This window comes from Alosa pseudoharengus, unplaced genomic scaffold (assembly GCF_046254945.1).
Source record: "Alosa pseudoharengus isolate Yale_2024_CS ecotype anadromous, Long Island Sound unplaced genomic scaffold, YU_APseudo_1.1 YU_APseudo_1.1_scf_1, whole genome shotgun sequence".
Lineage (NCBI taxonomy): Eukaryota > Metazoa > Chordata > Actinopteri > Clupeiformes > Clupeidae > Alosa > Alosa pseudoharengus.
In genome coordinates, this window is record NW_027468564.1 from 58,721,785 (window position 1) to 58,742,088 (window position 20,304).

Genomic DNA, 20,304 nt, shown 5'->3' on the forward strand with positions numbered 1-20,304 from the left:
AGTCAAACGTGTTTGTGTTTCAATTGTACAAAGGTTTTTGGAAACTAAGCTTATTGGAAACTCATGAAGACGACAGGGAATGGAGTGGAGGTATCGGTACTATTTATTTCAGTGAAGCCGCCAGTCTTTGCCCTTTTGAATGTAAAACCAGCTATCTGTAGCCAACAGTATGATAAGACACTAATGTATTGCTATAGTTAATGTGCATTAAATGCCTGCTGGTCAGACTTTTTTTAGAGTGAAGGTCTTTAGGGAGCAAGCCACATGATCACCCATCTTTGACCGGTCATTCCAAGCCGGCCACGGAGGAGAATACTTAAGGGACCGTGACAACCTGTGGAATTCCTGACTTTTGAGGGTCATTAGAAAGCCTGGAGATGCACTGGTGTTGTATATGTAGGATTTTATCCAGGCTTAATGGTAGCCAAAGCAGCTCACTTTTGAATTGGCAGATTTAACAAAATCAACTGAAGATTAAAATTTAAATATTGTGGTGTCCTCACAACTAGATGATTTAATGATAATAAAGCGGGTTGGGGTGGAGAGCCCAATAAACACTGAATTGTTCTTAATAACATCCTGATCCGTGATGAGGAGAAGACTAAGGCCAGAATAAAGACAGTGAGGGTCTCATCAAACCCCACTAGGAATTATATTTTCAACTAGATAAGAGAAAAGTAGTACCTGAGGATGGATTGAATTTTCCATTAAATACAACCATCAACAAAACATTAGGCTAACTTTGATCTGACCTTATTTTGTCCTCCACTGACACTCATAAAAGGCAGCACAGAGCGAGAGAAGAAAAAAAGAAAAACAGAAAAAAAAACAGGCAGCAAAACAAACAATGTTGCTTTCGGTACATTTCACATCAAGCCCCTGCAGGGACAACAATGGCCTCAGCAAGGTCCTAGCACATCTAAACATTGCTAGATCTCTCTCCGGCCAGTAGGGCAGTGCTCGGCAAGCAGAAGTCGAACAATTGAGAGGTGTTATATTTTCCATGGTGCTCAGCAGTCAGAACTCAGTGGCGCTATGAGACCTCGGACATCTATAAAAACGCCAGTGGCGGGTCCAGCGCTGCAGACGGATGGCCCATCTGCCCGCGAACCAACAGGCCTAGAATGTGAACTCTGTGTCTGAAGGTGTCGCTTTTCCAGAGGCTAAATCTGTTGCTATGGTGCTTCGGTGAGGAGTGTTACTGGTTGAGGTACAGTTCGGATTTCTGTTTTTGTTGGATGGGTGGGGATTTCATTTCACCGGATTAGGGGCCCTTTGAGTGTCATTCGTGTATGTTGGCGTGAGGTGATCTGCTTATAGAGTTCCTTGGTTAGCAAGTCTATGAAGATGGTTTTCATCTTCATACAAAGAGTCATTTGGAGAGGAAAAAATAGCAGTTTGGTGAAAAAGCTGATGAGAGGATGTGGAAAGTTTGTTTTTTAATAGGGTTAACATCTTTGTGATATGTGATCAGAAACATGTCTGCTGGGCGCACTTTATCAGGCTGTGTGAACTACAAGTCAAATCTGGTGACGATAGAAAGGGTGATTAAGTAAAAAAAATGAATTGACAAAGACTATCATTTTGTCTATGGCTGTAAGCAGAAGTATAATCAACTACAGTTGTGGATCTTGCCCTTCCCTCAAGAGTAGATTGAGATCATGAGGTTCAAGCCTGTATTGTATAGGACAGCACATTCCAGACTCCTCTGCTCAGAACACTGCCAGACAGATGGTATTATTTGAGTTTAATGACATCAAGTTAGAGTGTGTGGGGCATGTCAAGATTTTCAGATATGAATGACAACCCTAGCATGTGAATTAATGGTATGAGTAATGATTTCTGATTGCAGAGACATAGTATATGGTCATTGTTGAGAGATGCCAGATCTATTTCCACATCAAATAACCAGGCAATGTAAATGGCCATGGTGTGCAATGATGAAATGAGTAAAAACAGGAAGAAGAAAGAGGTGAAAGATGCTATTGTCCTCAATTCAACACCAAGTCACCAACTAGATTCCAGTTACCAATAATAATAATCAATGGTGCACAAACTCTGCACAAGTGATTGCCTGGTTATTTGTGAAACATGTGTATGCAGAAAATGAAATGCGATAGTTTTAACTTACCTACATCTGTGCATTCAAGCAAGTCCAACAAGAATGGTTTGTACTGCTCCCAAGAGCTTGCTCATAGTCTGTTCATTGTTTATCTCACTGACTACATATTTTTTCAGCAAGATGAAACATAAATGCACTTATTGAACATAAAATGAGTATTTGTTAGGTTAGGATAGTTTCTAGAGACATTTTTCTTTTTGTTAGATTTGAAATATTTCCTTGTACAAACCATGCTTGAGAGATTATGTTTGTTGGCTATAAACAACCACTATGTTACATTACCACATGAACAAAATGAATAACCTTAACTGAATTATCCTGCAACAAATATGAGTGGCATCTGATGCATGACCCCCTGTGCCCTGTAAAGGTTTCCTAAGGGCACGCTACTGAGAAGCTGGCTCACCAAGTCCCGGCCCAGACTGCTGCTGCTCATCGCGGGCTTGAAGAGGCCTCAGGTGACGCTCATGCGGAGGAAAAGGATGAAGCGTACCAAAGTAGCAAAGGCCACGTAAGCGGTAAATATGGCTACATGTTGCATGTGAGACTCCCAAAATATTACACCAAAGTGGTGGTGCTGTGACTTCAGAAGAAGGATACTGCACAAATTCCACAAATCTGAGAAGAAAAAGAAACCGCACAACTGTAAAAGCATTTGGGAGTTAATTAGGTTAGAACTTAGAAGTGGTGGCCTGAGTCTTGGGGAAAAATGGCACTGCAATATGTATTTTGAATATCCAAGTTGAAACATAGGTGGACTGACCAGTGATCAGTTTTTGTATAACAACAAAACAACAAATTCATCTATTAAAAAATTAGCAAACTTTAATTTGTCTTGCAGAACCTGCAATCGAATGCCACATTTCACTTGAGATCTTGGCCCGAAGACTGACCCTGCCTGGATTTAACATGGAAGACAACACGGAAGAGCTAAGATTTCAAACTCTGCAGACTCAACGAACTAAAAGCAAAAGTCAACAGAGGGCAGTGAAACATGTGAAAACAAGGGATCGACCACAGAAATCCAAACCTCCTGATTAATGGAGATGTACTTACCCAAACTCTAATCCTTTCTAAAGGCCATCTGTACAGTACATCTCCTTTCTTTAAAATACACATCTGTTATGGTTCATTATCCTTCCATGAGTGTGTCTGTACATTATTTACATTTCAAGTGACATTTGAGCACTTGGAATTGTTTAGCCAAATGACTTCTATGCCTGTGTTCTCTGGTCCATAGTTTTTTCTGGTCAGAGCATTTCTCTTTTTTTCTGATTTGTTCAAAGTGACTGTGTTTGAGTGCATGGAGGAAAAAAAATATCAAAACAGCTGAAAAAAAAAACAGCACTCATCCATCGGGCTAGTAGCACGTAAACAGTACATCATGGAAGTCAACTAAAGCTGTCAACCAAAACAATTGTGACACATGAATCTGGCAAAGTAAGCACAAAGCAGAGAGATAATTGAACATTAAAGCATTACAACATCAATGCAGAATTATGCTTGACTCTTAGTAGTGCGCAGACATCATGTCATGGTAGAAATTTAAATTGAACTGTAATCATTTCAATTGGAATATGTAAGACAAATTGTGCCATTTACCCGATAATTAGATCTTAGTATTATTGTGTAGGTGACAGGAACAATAATAAGGTTAATTTGACATCATTAATTTTATTTCAGTTGAATTTCACAGAAGGAAAAGAGGTTTATGCTATAACGCCCAGTATGGACAAGTGCTCAGAGTTTTGTGCTAATGAGCACCAAGAATTGAAAAGCTTGCACAGGTTGAAAGTTTACACATGAGACATTTTATACCATAAAAAGATTGTTTTTTGTGTTCACTGTGTCTTCATCTTTTATTTTGAGCTACCATGTGATGGCAGGTGCAAAGTCATTTAAACTTCCAGTAGTACTTCTCTGAATTTACATTTTTAGACATTATTTACAACATTACATTAAATAAACTTGGTAACACTTTATATTAATTTGTCCTTTTGTCCTTTGTGATCCATATCACAGCATAGGTGAAATAGACCACAAAGATCTAAGTGAATTGACCACACTTTTTAAACAGCTTGGTACTACACCTACAAATCTAATTGAATAGACCACACTGTTTAAACAGCTTGGTATTACACCTAAACGAAACTGCAAAAGGAAGCTGTAGTGCATTTTAAACAGGCATGATAAGTACACTTCAAGATTCACTTTTTGAAACCTGCCACATTAAATCACTAGTCAATGAATGTGCTTAATATAAAGTGTGACCAAATACAGTATGCAGAAAGAAGTCTGAAAACAAATATTTGTACACGACACAAGCATGTTTACAAACTGTTTGGTCGTTGAAATGTCTAATGACAATGCTGAAATTACATTGACTTGATGTGTATGCAGTCATATGATTGAGGTTATGGCAGCAGTGTAAAGTTTAATGTGATGGCACTGTAAATACATGTATGTGTTAGATTTGTGTGAGTTGTGGGTTATTTTCTGGGAATGAAGTGCCTGAGTTGGATGGTGTAAGAGCCCAAGTGTAATTGGTGGGGTTACTTTGTATTGAGCTTCTGCTGGATAAGTTTGTACTTGAGTAGCTCCTGTTCAGACACGGACGGCTGTATGTTGCATAAAGCCTGCTGGAAATCCTCCGCTGAGAGCAACAGCTCTCCGTCCTCTGCCTCCAGGCCTTGAAGGAGCAGAGGAAATGGGGGAGACACAGAGGGTGTACACGAGGTCATGATGAAAAACAAACTGAAGGAGGGAAGAAAACTAAAGAAGAGAAGACTTTAGAGAAGAAGACTTAAGACTTAAGAAGACTTAAGAGAAGATTTTATATATTATTAATAGATTTTGTGTTTGTTGTTCTGTGCTACAGTCAGAAGTACCAATTGAATTGAGCGCCTAAACAGGAGCGCTGTGATTAAAACTACTCCCTTGTACTACATTGAGGTCTTTTGCAGCATCAGGGCAGGTTTTGGAGTTTAAAGTTGCAGAATCTATTATTATTATATCTACAATCAATCAATAAATAAGCATAAATGACACGTATGATTCTTAAGTACAAAACACACCTGAAAAAAATCTAAGCATACCATTACATTATATTTTATTTACATGAAGATTAACAGAATAATTTAATCTCTTAGCATAAGCACATTTACCCCAGCACATCAACGGCCCCCTGCGCTCACACCGGTTGTCTAATCTCTCAAGGAACCCACCTTTACTGATGCACTGAATCTTCCTCTTCACAGCAGCCATCATAGCATCAGAGCAGAGTGCATAGAGGTCTGCTCCGGTCATCTGAGGTGGGCAACGTGCCACCACTTCCGCAAGGCTCACTCCAGGCTCCAATCTGAACCTGACCACACACAAAGAAGGCAACATTGTTTTAGACAGGTAAACACAACAGCAGGGATGGACAGGACACCCCATCACACGCATACTTCACACACTTACTTTCTTGTGATGGCCTTCAGAACTTGCAACTGTGAGTCCTTGTTGTCATTGATCCCAACATATACGAGTTTATCAAATCTAAAAAACGGGACAAAATAACACAAGATGAGAACTGACACTAGATAACGAGATCAGCTAATAAAAGGATCATAAAACAAGAATGGACAAGCAACATGGATTATTTGAATGAAATAGCAGTGCTTACAAAGCAGCTACATTTTAAGTCAAAGCCAAACTATCAGCTATGGCCTTGCATACAGTATGTCCCTCCTCCTTGTACAAATTATTGGCTAAATACTGATAACTTTTATCAGTTTCATAACTTGTTATGTGTTAGTTTAGCCTAGAAATCTAGACGCACCCTAGCGGCAGCAAATTACATTTGCTTCCAGGGCTAGTCTAGCAACTCTCTGTTGGCTTGTGAGCTTGAAAAATTAAACTTTGATCAGGCCAATCAAATCGTGTATAGAGTCGTTAGGCGGGCTTAACATAATGATTGATGGCAGAGTGGGAACGGTTTGGCTTAAATTCCCTGCTACTTGAAAACAAAGAAGATGGATGTTGCTGTTGGCCAACAGTGTGACACGAGTTAAGCTTGTTTTAAGATGGCAAAAGTTTGAACTAGCCAACTAGCTCCGCTGGTGGGAAAACGCATGGGACTCAACGCTGTCCTATTGCGTGCAGAGGAAATTTGAAAGACAACCGATTATCCCGCCCCTCGGACTGAGCACTGCGAACGGTGAGTGCCCAGACTCTACATTTTAATGTGGGTCTGGCTCGTCAGGCTAGTGTTAGTTAAGATGTTATAACTTTGTGTGCCAGATAAAATTATTTTCATTTAGCATCTTTATAGGTACACATACATCCTGAAATACAAAGAACAATTCATGTGGAAAACATCTGTGCTAGGACAAAAATAAGTATGAGGTATTTTAATATAGTGGATATACTATGTCTAAGGTCTAAGTATGGTGAAGCATGGACTAAAAATTGATACAAAGTTAATAGTCTTCATGAAGTGCCAACCTTCCAGGTCTGAGCAGGGACTGGTCGAGCAAGTCCGGACGATTGGTTGCTCCAATCACAAAAACATCACCAGTGGAGTGGAGGCCATCAAGCTCTGCAAGCAACTGAGACACAACCCTGCCAAAACAAACAAACAAACAAAAAACAAAGTCAAACACAGTTGAGAGTTTGAAGGGAGATCATCATCATCCGACCCATGTCATGCAGAAAAAGGATTGTTGAAGCCGTTTTTATGCCTATGCTGGATTATGGGGATGTAATCTATAGGAACGCTACCCCATCCCCCTTAAAGCTCTAGACACAGTCTATCACTCTGCTATCAGGTTTGTGACAGGTGCCAAATTTAATACACACCACTGTATCTTATATGACAGTATTGGTTGGGCATTCCTAACAGAAAGATGGACTAGACACTGGATACTGTTCATTTACAAATCCCTTATTGGAGAACTTCCACCTTACATATCTTCTCTGTTAAGCTGGCACTCAGGTCATCATTTTACTCGCTCAAATAACTATCTTCAGCTTAAAGTTCCCAGTGTTCGTTCTGAGTTGGGAAAGTCAGCTTTTTGTTTTGATGCCCCCACCACTTGGAACTCAATTCAACGCACATTTAAACTAAATCATTTAGTTTCTTATGGTCAATTCAAATCATTAGTAACAAACCTCCCTGTCCCAGTCTGTAGCTGTTTTACCTGATTGTCTGTATTGTATTTTTTATCTATTCTTATTTATTTTATCTATTTTATGGCTGTGATATCAGTGGTTGCTGTTATTATATTATTGTTTCATGTTGTATCTCGGCTACATTGAAAATGAGGGCTGCCCTCAATTGTACACCCGAGAAGGAAAATAAAGGTTTGAAATGAATGAAAAGACTGTAGACCCTTGGCCCCTGTAGACCAGATCTGTCATGCTGTGTACTCAGAACAAAGGTGCAGGCTGTGAAGTTAAATGCTGATCTCTTTTACGGAGGAAGCCCATGCTAAAACACATTTGATTGTGTTGGCATTAATATGTGTTGTATTATGTGATTCCCACAGTGTAATAAAGATGTACTAACGTCTTAAAACCATTGCCTAAACATTTAAATAGATTAAGAAAGCCACCGCAATGGTCACCTCTAGCTTAGATTGGTATGTTTAGATCCAGAGAAATTGCTGCCTTGACAACGCTACGTCATGGCTTCGGTACTGTATTGGAATGTCTTAACTGCAGACACATGGTGCTGTGCAGCGTGACGCTTTGAGCAGAACGCTCTATTTTCTTGAACGAGAAATATGAAGCAATAGAAGGTCCTATTTAATAGATTCAGTGTGGACAGCGAGACTTCAATGCTACACAACAGTCGCTTGCATTGCATGTAGTTAGGACACGGTGTCACGCTTCTGCTTCACATTTCACAACTCCTACATCCTATAGAGGTTGTGAACAGTCATCAAGCTCAGTGCCAAAGCCATGTATACATATAGAGCATACATTATGCACCTCAGGCTCAGCAATCAGAATCCCAGAACTTGTTTAGGTAGCTATACACGGGTCTGGAGGTGACCATATGTTAAAAAACGTTTACCTGTCCATCACACCTCCTGAATCTCCACTTCTGCCTCTGTTGGGAGCCAGTGAGTCCAACTCATCAAAGAATATTATGCAAGGAGCTGCACTACGGGCTGAAGCAAACACTGAGAGGAGGATGAGATGAGGCAGAGAGAGAGACAGAGAGAGATGAAAGAGAGATTCATGTGATGTTTAATAATCAAATTTGTTGTTCATATGAAATGGATAAATGGATTTAATTTGTGAAAATTAAAACTTTGGGACATGTTTTTCATGCCAAACCCTACAGGTGTGAATGTATTATCTAGTTATATCTAAGATAAGATGATATTCTCAGGACAAGCCAACACAGCCATACTTACCCTCTCTGACATTCTCCTCACTCTGTCCCACATACATGTTGAGTAACTCAGGTCCCTTTACACTAAAATAGCAAAGTCAGACATCAGAAGAGCAAGTTTATGTCAGATAAGTGTCTGCATGTAAGATGAAACAAATGTTTAAGATCTTAAGTTGAATATAGTCTCTCAGCATTTTCTGAAATAATTGCTCTGTCAAAACATGAATTGCCTTTCCTGAGGTAGCCTGCATGAAGCATGAGCCATTTTGTTTATCTCACACATTGAGCCCAAGTCTTCTTTGACCAGCTGTTTGAAGTTCCACACAAGTCAAAGCAGAACCACTTGTTCTCATCAGATGAGTTCTATTTAATGTTCTATTTATGTTTTTTTTCCCTCTTTTTCTTTCTCAAAGCAGAGTTGGACACTTGCTTTTTCTTTCTGTACTGAACTGTCCAATGACTGTGTGACACACCCCACTCTCCCCTAGCAACATCAGTTGAACATTGGCTTTCTCTTACATGCAGACATTTATCTGACATAAATATCTGGTTGATTTCACGTCATGTCTGAAGTTAGCATGCTAACCAGCTAGCATGGTTTAATAGGCAATAGCAAGGGACTGTATTGAAAATGGCATGGGTGCAGTGATGGGCATAAGGCCAAACTATCAGGAATGTTGTTTATAATCACTAAAATCAGTGTCAGAGGCTGCTACAATGACTATTAAAGCTTGTTTTGATGCCTTTTCCCTAACTAATTTGGAGTTATCATTTAAAGCCTAATTATACCCATCAATTAAAGCTGGTTTTGATACCTATTCCTTACTAGTTTGGATAGTCTAGTACTGGTAATAGTAATAGAATGTCTGTATTTGCCCTCTTCTTTCTAGACTGACTTATTCTTATGGCATGTTCAACAGTCTTTCAATAGTCAGTTAATGTCCAATGTGGTAGTTTACCTCAGGAAAGTCAAAGAGCATTCTGTGGCCACTGCTTTGGCCAGCAGAGTTTTGCCAGTACCAGGTGGTCCATACAGCAGCAGCCCAGATCTCTTCAGGCCCATGGCTGCCAGTTCGGGGTGTTCCAGAGGGAGCTGAATGGTGTCCAGGATGTCCTTCTTCACCTGCTGAAGGCCCCCGACGTCCTGCCATCTGACAGAGGGGATCTGAGAGCAGGGAGAAGAGTGAGGACTAGATCTTACCCATCAATGCTAGACTGCATTGAGCATTCTCCATCAACTCCATTGGCTACCAGTTCCGTCCCGGATCAAATACAAAGTACTACTACTCACCTTCAAAGCCCTCCACAACCTTGCTCCCCCCTACATCTGCGACCTCCTGACCCCTTACACTCCTTCCCGCTCACTCAGATCCTCTGACCAAAACCTCTTGGCTATCCCCTGCTCCAGACTCTCCACCCTGGGTGGCAAGTCCTTCAGTGCCTTGGCCCCCAAACTCTGGAACTCCCTCCCCCAACCTCTTCGTGCCTGTCCTTCTCTTCCTTTCTTCAAAGCACATCTCAAGACCTTTCTGTTTAATGATCACTTCTCCTCCACACCCAACACATAGTTCCATACAGATAACTTGTCTTTGTTGTATTGTTTTGTTTGTTTGTTATTGTGTTTCCCTGCCCTTTGGGGTATACTACGAATCTCGATTAGTGGGTTAGCGAGGTATGTTGCGCTCAAAGCCAGGGAATGCTGTGACACGAAAGTGGATCTGTTTTAGTGTCGCTATATCACATCATCTTATGCTGTCAACCAAACCTGGTCGGGAGGAGGTTATGTGCTAAGTTATAACTCAAATCGTGTAATCTACCGCCCACTGACTAATCAATTGTCTTAAAAACGAAGTTCTCTCACGTGTAGGATTCTGTCATATATCTTACAGGTGGAGCTCCGCCTCTACTAACATTTTGGATCTCGAATGCGCTTTAATAGTGCTGTGCGTGCAAATATCCCACTATGAACGTGCATACCATACAACAACTGATGACAATTGATTTATTTGATGTTATAGGTTAGACACAAAAAATTACCGCAGTGTAGATTAAGCTATCGCTCATAAATGCAGAAGTAATTGTTTTTAAATAGAGGCGGTCTTGTGCGTCTCCACATTTCACGATTGGCCAACGTCATCCCAACACCGAGAACGCACACAGAACTGAGCTGAAAGCCTAGTTTGACAAATATATCACATAACTGCTATCGTAGTATCACTTAACGTATACCCCTGAGTCAAGGCTTTGTCAAGCCTCAATATGTCTACATAGCCTAGATATGTCTAACATGCTTCGTAGTATACCCCACTAGTCTCTGTTGTATTGTTTTGTTTGTTTGTTATTGTGTTTCCCTGCCTTCCTACTATGTAAAGCGACCTTGGGTTTGAGAAAGGTGCTATATAAAATAAACTTATTATTATTATTATTATTATTATTATTATTCTCAGTGCACTTCATAAATGGAGGCCAATATGAAAAATGCCAAAATATGTCCCCAACCTGAATCCTCTCACCTTTGGGGCCCCGAGGGCCTGCGAGTGCATCTCTTGCAAAGTGTCCAGAGCCACACTGAAGTCCTCAGCCTGGACAATCACTCCTGACGCACACAGGTCCTCCTCCTGCTGCAAACTCAGTCCTCCAGGAAAGCTACAGGACAGCCAGCTAATCACCATTAATGATGTACAATTACCTCAAGCAATAACAATTATATACAGACTTAACACAAGTCCTGTGTCCATACTACAGAATACCGCATTAAGCATTACAACAGCACAGAAAATCAGATGAACCTTAAGTTAAAACATATCTAAATATGTTGAATTGGGGTAGTGGCCAAAGGAGAGTAAACTGAACTCAAACCTTGTTTTCAGAATCCTTTTGTGTGCAACTTTTCCAGCCAGAGTCAATAACGCACAAAGGTCTCCAAGGACAAATCCCTAGGAGAGGAATAGAGTACCTGTCAGCTGATTTCATTTACTGGTACACACCTCTTAAACTCTGTGCAGTGAATGTCTCACATTCAGACACTCAAATACATAGTATCAAACAGGCTGCACGGAACACTTGTGCTGAGTTCCCTGCTCACATAACTACTGCGGTTCCTCCCTGAACCACTAATTCCCAAAGAAAAATGTGGTCTCGGATATGTCTTTTCTTTGTCTCACAAAAAATTAACTAGCTCATACTGAGGTATCACCTGATTCTCCAACCTAGCAGCTTGGGCTATTTCGCAGCTGAGAAATTAAGATCTCAACATACTCTCTTTTTCTTCTAATTCTTAAGAAAAAAAAGTGAGATCTTATTTCAAATTTTGGGGGATTAAATAAGCCTAAAGAAAAATGTGTGACACTGGTGTAGAATATGAATTGTACACCTTGTGTACAGTATAGAATTAAAAATGGTTCTAATAGCCTTTAGGCAAATCAGTGAATGGTAGAAAGTATTGTAATAAAAATGAATCTGTCTCACCACAGTCTGCCTAGCCAGCTTGCTCAGGTTGACATTCTTGCCCAAGGGAAGGCCCTCACTGAGCATGCTTAGCAGGGCTCGTCTCTGTTCCTCTGTTGGGCGCTCTATCACTACCTGGTGGACAAACACTGCCAGCATACCTGAGGAGAGCTCCTTTGTGTTACTCACAGTGGCTACCACTATGACCCTGTCAAAGAGGCAAGAGGCAGACATGTCAATAATTAAGGCAAGGCAGCGCAAGGCGCATTTATTTATATTCTAAGCCCAATTCATACACATTGGCAATTTAAAGTGTCTCACCAATGAACAAATAAAAGAACTACCAAAATGTTTTTTATAAAACGTAGAGTGCATTAAATCAGTTAATACATGCACATGAGAACAGCTAGGTTTGGAGTCTGGATTTGAAACTGACTATGACTTGGATATCATCAGTTCCCAAAAGCCACTCCACCATGTTTAGCTCAGGTCTAGTAGTGTGTACTGCTGGAAAATATTTTAGTTATCTTGTTAGATAAACAAGCAGCAGTGTTGGAGGCCGGCATGAGCTGTGGTTAGTTTGGTAAGATGTGGAAGTTGGTTGCTGGTGTTTTCAAATTTACCGTATAGGTTTTTGAAAAAAATCACTCTTCTAATGTTTTTACATAACCCCAATAAATGTGGCAGTGTGTTTGAGATACAAAATGTTTTTTTATGTATACAATGTTTCTGCATGTTAGTGTACGGTAAACAATCGTTTTTTCCTAGTAAATGTCTACAAATGGGGCTGTGCAGGTGGTAGTGGCAAAGTTGGGCTGTTTTATCATAGAGCTCACCTGGACGGGGCCTTCTCTATTAACTGACACAGTGCAGCTAGGACTCTGGCATCCGTTTCTGTGCCATCCCGTGGTTGCCCTAGCAGCTGAGCGTTCCTGAGCAGAAGGACACATGGCTGATGGAGTTCCGCCTTCTGAAATGCAGATCTCATCTTGGCCTCACAGGCAGCTGCAGTGTCAGCACAGAGCGTGACACAGTCATACTGCAAAAGGGCACAATGGAAGACAGGAAAATGGTGGCATGTTTGGGTTGTTCGGAGTTAACCATTAGGGAAGAGGTAGAAAGAATATAAAACATGATTTATTACAGATATGACACAAATTTGACAAAACACAATATGAAACTGTCGATCCAGGTGTAATCAGAGCATAAAATACCCTCATGACACGGCAGCTCTTTACTCTTCATTTTTAATGACAAGAGAACTAGTTTCAGCAGTATCACCTTCAGCAGATGCAGGTGCAACCTCCGGCATGCTGCCTGGACAGCAGTGACTTTGCCACAACCATTTGGTCCTTTGAGCAAGATGGTGCCCCTTCCTTGGAACGCGGATGAGCTTTGGGGTTTTAAGGAAAGTCAGTTTTTAATCACAAGGGCATAAAAAAAAAACATTAAAGAAAATGTCAAAAGTAAAAATGTATGATATTGTAGGCTTTTTAAACTTAATTCTTAACTATTATTTTCAACTAATATACTGTAAGTTGCTTTATACAAGAGATGCCAAATGCCTTTAACATAACAATATTCTGTTGAATTGAATTGCAGATAAGCCCACAGAGGTACTATAACCACCCGCCTGAATGATAAATACCTTAATCTATAACTAAATTATAAATGGTTATGGTTATGTTATGGATTTGGCAGACGCCTTTGTCCAAAGCGACACACAAATACAAAACAACATAATATTTAAAATTGAACAGGGAACAGATTAGAATGTTGGTCAAACTATAATAAGTATAGTAATAATAAACAACAATATCAATTCAATCAATAGCCTAATAAAATAAGCAATGGAAATGAGGGGAAAAGCAATAATAAAACAATAATGTCCATTCAATCAATAATCAAATCAAAACAATGACATGGTAAGACTACATTAAGGAGAATATCAATAATAAACAATAATGCCAAATTAATAAACAGCCTAATGAAAATAAAACAATATTATACAAACCATAACACAATAACATAACATAATAAATACTTTAATCTAGAACATACTAACCTCTCACTGATATAGGGATGAATGATGGTCACTAGTTGCTCTACAGTGCTTGACAGCCCAGCAGGTGACACATTTGTCCAGAATGAGGCATCATTTGAGCCAGACCATGGAGCTGGGCTATTGGTGCTGCCCTCCTGTGCAGATAGAAATGCTTACACACAAACATTCATGTCACTTGCACTACCAAATCCCCAACTTGTGTAGTGGAAGAGAGTCTCCTCACCAAGTACAGACGGGAGTGTGTTGTATCCGCCAGGTAGGGTCCTGAGTCTGTTGTGCCGCATGCTCTCTTCACTTTAAAGCACAAGACTGGCCACCTGTAGGTGTCAGATTTGTAAAAGAGGCTGACAAAAAGTACAGTTGTATTTACCAAATGTCAATTAAAAAAAGTGGATTACCTTGTTATTCCCTCATAGTAGGTCTCAATAACCTCAGGATGTCCAGTTGTAGGAACACTTAAGACAGCTCCCTGCCACACCAGCCTGAACAAGAACAATTATTCTAGAATTGATTACCTTATTCTGTAATTCTAAATCATTCATGATATGATACACTCATATTCTGGTGAACATGAGTGTTCGCTTGATTGAGGACTAGGCTGGGCTACAAGGGAAGCACATGGCTACCAACCTTGGTGTACTAAAATATTGGTGGAGAAGTGCATCCCAGAGCCTGTGTAAGCTTACACCTGGTGATCTGACTGCCTCAATGTGGAGCTCTGTGGCAAATGGTGGTGAGGCTGATCGGGAAGAGCTCTCTGACAGCTGATGTCCTGGAAGAGTAGACAGGGGATTCCATCTCTATAGGAATAAAATGCAATGCGATATGAAAAATAAACAAATAGTAAGACATTGGGCCCTAGGTGATTTCCTGATTAGGCTCTAGGACACAAACATATGAATTACTTATATTTAATATTTGTGTCAGAGGACTAACAAAGTAAGATTTTCATTTCATTGCACGGTCTAACCACCTGCTTTAATAAAAACTCACCTTGATTTTCACAGTCTTGCTGCCCCGAGGAAGTGGCTCTCCACTGGTCAGATTAAACCAATGAACTAAGGAGATAACACCAACATTGTCACTGATAGCTGTGTTGAAACTCTTGGCAAAGTCTACCACCATTACCGAGGCAAGGTGTTTATCTAGTCGGGCTCTCTTGTTTTCTGAATTTTCAGGACTTTGAGTTGGCTCTAAATTCACTGATGCCTTGGTCCTTTCAGAGGGTGCACACAATGTAGACACCACAACCCATTCACCATTAAACAACCCAAGTTTAAGCAGCAAATTCTTGCTGAGAAAGATTGTGTTGTCCATGTCCAACCCAGCATGTTGTCCTTCTCTAAAAATGATTTCACCTTTCTGGCAGAGGTTGAGAATATCAACAACTCTGATCTCAACCCTGCATTCCAGTGCCTGCACAAAACCAGAGAATCCAGAGCCAACAAATGCTGTATTGTCCAGCAAAGAGTTGCCACTGCCCAGGCTATTGGCATAATGGGCAAAGTCCGAAGCGATCAAAGACATCAAATTACGAGTAGAATTGTGGTTCAGCTGTTCATTCAAGGTCTGATATGGACTGATGTCTCGACAGTCAGTAACCACCAAACTTGTATTGACGGTAATGACTCCCTGCGACACAGGGCTGGACTCCAGCACAACCAAGTCAGACAGATGGCGACCCTGCGTGGTATCAAAGACTAGAGAGTGAAAAGGTAACGACAGTGGGTCTCCTTGTCTGGCCAAAAGCGCCTGGTCCTGACAAGCTGCAAGAACGTGCAAGCCATTTGAGAACTTGTCGGACGTCGCCCACTTGAAACTTTGTCTACTACGCGCGCCTACAACAACTTTACTTAACACCAGTGGTTGAAAGAGACGCACGACACCCTTTGATGCCTTCGAAAGTCCATAGTGTTTGTAGAACAATTTACTTGCAAAAACTCTTAATGCAAGTTTGTTACCGTTGTGCAACACCACAGGTGACTCACACCACGGCGTTTCTTCATCTGATACAAAACAAGCACATAACAGAATACCCAGCTTTGACTTGCAATATGAGTACAACAACGTCAGCGACGAGTCCTTGCAACCTGGAAAGAAATTATTGAACTCCTGCCTATTGATAAGAACGTGCAAAGCAGGTATATGCGATGGAAACGTCTCAGGGAAAACTAATCTGACGGGCGCAGCCATGTTTTCTAGTTGCACATGCGCAAACTGTTGTGCAACGCAAACAGGACGTGTTCGATGCCGCGTTCGAGACAACTCGGAGCATGCTTTTCAAATGAGGTCTTATGAGGTTTATAATACGAGATTATAACTTAGCGATATCTATATACAAAAAGTTATGTACGATTTTTGCATTAGACCAAATCATTTTTAGACAAATAACATGGGTGGCATGGAGTATGATAGGCATACCCATCAACAGGCAAATGTTCTATAGAGGGAGAGATAGATAGATATAGATAGATAGATAGATAGATAGATACTTTATTGATCCCCAGGGGAAATTCAAGGTCTCAGCAGCATACATACAACACAAACACATTCACAATTACAAAAATACAAATTATACTAACTAACACTTAATCTAAATCAATTCTAAAAACAGTATCCACATAGTGGTGATTAATCAATCAGAGGCGCTTGCAATGACTGAGGCAGGGACTGAGCCTGTGATTCTCTGAGCATAGTAAGGTATGGTAAGGTGCTCTAAGGTGCTCTGTGTGAATGAGTGTCATGGTGGTAATGCAATGGTGATAGTGGTCATGGTGATAGTGCAAATGAGTAAGTCCAACAGTGCAACAATGCAGAAATAAAGTAAAGTCTATATCTATATATTTAACTATTTAAGAAAAATGTATAAGTGTGGCCACAGTTCGGCTGTGGCATGGAGGGGGTGTTATGCATATGTGCTAATGTGCTAATATAGCATGCAAACAGTGAGGCATAAAGACAGTGGTACAAGTGGCTAGTGGACAGACAGTACCAAACATGGAGGGGGTGAAGAGGCAGACAGACTATGCAGAGAAGTCTATCTCTCCTCTTCCCTTAAGTGAGGCATTGAACAGTTCAATGGCCCTGTGGACAAATGACTTTCTCAATCTGTCAGTTGTGCAAGGCAGTGAGCGAAGTCTCCAGCTCTTCTGCTTAACAATAGTGCTATGGAGTGGGTGACACTCATTGTCCAAGATGTTGATCAGTTTGTTCAGGGTCCTTTTGTCAGATAGTGAAGTGATGCACTCCAGTTCAGCTCCCACTACAGAGCCAGCTTTCCTTACCAGCCTGTCAATTCGCCCCGCATCCTTCTTCCTTGTGCTTCCTCCCCAACATACTACTGCATAGAAGAGGACGCTGGCAACAACAGACTGGTAGAACATCCTGAGGAGCTTACTGCACACATTGAAGGACCGCAGCCTCCTCAGGAAGTACAGCCTGCTCTGCCCTTTCTTGTAGAGTGCATCAGTGTTGGCTGACCAGCCCAGTTTATTGTCCAGGTGGAGACCCAGATACTTGTAGGTACTAACCACCTCCACATTGACCCCATCAGTGTGGACTGGTAGCAGAGTGGGCTTAGACCTGCGGAAATCCACCACCATCTCCTTGGTCTTTGAAGTGTTAAGTTGAAGATGATTGAGTTTGCGCCATTGCACAAAGTCCTCCACCAGGCTCCTGTACTCCTCCTCCTGCCCGTTCCTGATACACCCCACAATTGCAGTATCATCAGAAAACTTCTGCATGTGGCATGACTCGGTGTTGTAGCAGAAGTCAGATGTGTACAGGGTGAACAGGCCTGGAGAGAGCACCGTTCCCTGTGGCGCTCCGGTGCTGCAGATCACAGTGTCAGAGAGACAGTTCTTCAGTCTGACGAACTGTGGTCGCTTGGTCAGGTAATCTGTAATCCAGGTTACCAGGTGAGCGTCCACACCCATCTGCAAGAGCTTGTCTCCCAATCCGAGGGGCTGGATGGTGTTAAAAGCACTTGAGAAATCAAAGAACATGATTATCACAGCACTTTTCCCCTTGTCTAGGTGGGAATGTGTCCTGTGTAGAAGATAAGTGATGGCATCGTCCACGCCCACTTTCTCCTGGTATGCAAACTGTAACGGGTCTAGTGCATGGCGTACCTGGGGTCTGAGCATACCTAAGACCAATCGCTCCATTGTCTTCATCACATGTGATGTAAGAGCGACAGGTCTGTAGTCATTAAGCTCACTAGGGTGTGGCTTCTTAGGGACAGGGGTAAGACATGATGTCTTCCACAGGGTTGGAACTTGTCCAAGGCGTAGGCTCAAATTGAAGATGTGCTTCAGTGGCTCCCCCAGTTCAGCAGCACAGGCCTTGAGTAGCCTTGGACACAGTCTGTCAGGCCCCGCTGCTTTATTTATGCGCAATTTCTTAAGTTGGACTGTCACTTGATCTGTTGTAATGGTGAGGGGTGTAAGGGGAGGGGTGCATCTGGGATCTGTGTGTCTGATGGCTGTTGACTGAGGTCGTTGTCACCTCATTGTTCGTGATCGCTATGTGGGGGAGGGGTGCAAAATCCAGTGATGGTGGGGGTACGATAGCCTGTGATGATGGAGGTGAGTGTTTCGCTGGTATTGAGGGGGTGTGGGGGTGGGGGCTGGGGGATGGTGGACAGACCACCGCCATTGGAGCTGGAGCAGGGCAGTCAAACCTGTTGTAGAAGTGGTTCAACTGGTTCGCCCTGTCCAGGTCCCCCTCCACAGAGCTGCTGTTCTTCTTCAGGCCAGTGATAACCTTTATGCAGTCCCATGTCTCCTTCAAGTTGTTTTCCTGCAGCTTCTGTTCCACCTTCTTTCTGTAATCCTCCTTAGCTTCCTTCAGCTTGAATTTGAGTTCCCCTTGCAAGCGCCTCAGCTCTGCCATGTCCCCCTCTCTGAACGCCATCTTTTTGTTGTTAAGAAGGGTCTTGACATTGCTGGTTATCCAAGGCTTGTTGGGAAAGCTGCGTACAGTTCTGGTGGGAACAACAATGTCCATGCAGAAGTTCAGGTAGTCAGTTGTGCACTGTGTGACCTCCTCTAAGTCCTCTCCATTCTGTAACACACTCCAGTCAGTACACTCGAAGCAGTCTCTCAGAGCCTCATCCACTTCGGGTGTCCACTTCCTGAAGGTGCGTGTGGCAACTGGTAGCCTCTGTACTTTGGGCTTGTACATTGGCTGGAGATGAATGAGGTTGTGGTCTGACTTTCCCAGTGGGGGGAGGGGGTTTGCACTGTATGCATCCCTTCACGTTTGCACACATGAGGTCTATTGTCCTGTTTTTCCTTGTAGGGCAGTCAACATACTGATAAAAATGTGTGAGTGTGGAATCCAGTGTTATGTGATTGAAGTCGCCAGAGATCACAAAAAAGGCGTCAGTGTGATGGGTTTGAAGCCTTGCGATTGTGGTGTGGATGACGTCACACGCTGTATCCGGGAGAGCTCGAGGTGGAACGTAAACACAGACAGCAATTGCGTGCGAGAACTCCCTCGGCATGTAGTACGGACGGAGACTAACCGCTAATAACTCCACATCCTTACAGCATACAGTCTCCTTTACTGTTACATGTCCGGGATTGCACATCTATTGTTAATGTACAGCACCAGTCCGCCTCCCTTCTTTTTGCCAGAAAGTTTACAGCTTCACAGAAGAGAACTTCTGATGGCAAATTTGAGGAAAAGTTGGTAAACCACCCTTCTTACCTAATTTGAGGGTGCTGATTCTGAATATTTTGTTTACCAAGCTCAATTCTGTTCTAAGCCACATAATCAGCATTTTAACATAAAATAGCGATTTATTTTGCTTATTTTCCCCTAAATTGGGTTAATTTCAAAAGTAATCACTAAAACCAAATAAAAGTGTTCTCTAAATACATGTTTGAGCATTAAAGAAGCCATACTATAGTTTATTAACGTATTTAATGGAAACATGATTACAGTTAACAGGTAATAAACTCAGAAATTCTAATCAAAACACAACCATATTTTTATTGCTAACATAGTGAGGCACTGTGCCGTTTAATGCATTTCATCACAATAACAAGTTGCACAGATAACCTTTAACTCAGAATATATCCTACAGTACATATGATCTTAGATAGCGGGAATAATGCAGAACTGCATCTACCGTCAACAACAACCGACAAGTAAAAAACATTTTACTTCTAGTAACACTGGATTTGGTATGTGTGCTTGCCTCAATACTAGAACTTGATAATGTAATATTATTATTATTATTATTATTATTATTATTATTATAGGTGGCGCTACAAAGAC

The 20,304-nt window shown here is 41.5% G+C and overlaps 1 protein-coding gene across 2 annotated transcripts; it reads right to left on the reverse strand.

Annotated features, from left to right (window-relative positions):
• Nucleotides 1-3,776: 3,776 nt before the first annotated feature.
• Nucleotides 3,777-16,212, reverse strand: pex6 (peroxisomal biogenesis factor 6). 2 transcript variants are annotated; one of them, XM_076295731.1, is made up of 17 exons: nt 15,013-16,212; nt 14,650-14,819; nt 14,418-14,501; nt 14,243-14,336; nt 14,020-14,153; nt 13,236-13,347; nt 12,791-12,993; nt 11,976-12,162; nt 11,367-11,443; nt 11,021-11,153; nt 9,467-9,672; nt 8,530-8,591; nt 8,184-8,292; nt 6,611-6,727; nt 5,585-5,662; nt 5,347-5,486; nt 3,777-4,811 (listed from the first exon to the last, which is right to left on the reverse strand). In XM_076295731.1, the coding sequence occupies exons 1-17, from the start codon at nt 16,210-16,212 to the stop codon at nt 4,675-4,677; spliced, it is 3,243 nt and encodes a 1,080-aa protein (XP_076151846.1). In that variant the 3' UTR covers nt 3,777-4,674. The 2 variants fall into 2 exon arrangements, with proteins under 2 accessions (XP_076151846.1, XP_076151841.1); XM_076295726.1 differs by having other exon boundaries at nt 11,021-11,168.
• Between the last annotated feature and the right edge of the window lie 4,092 nt (nt 16,213-20,304).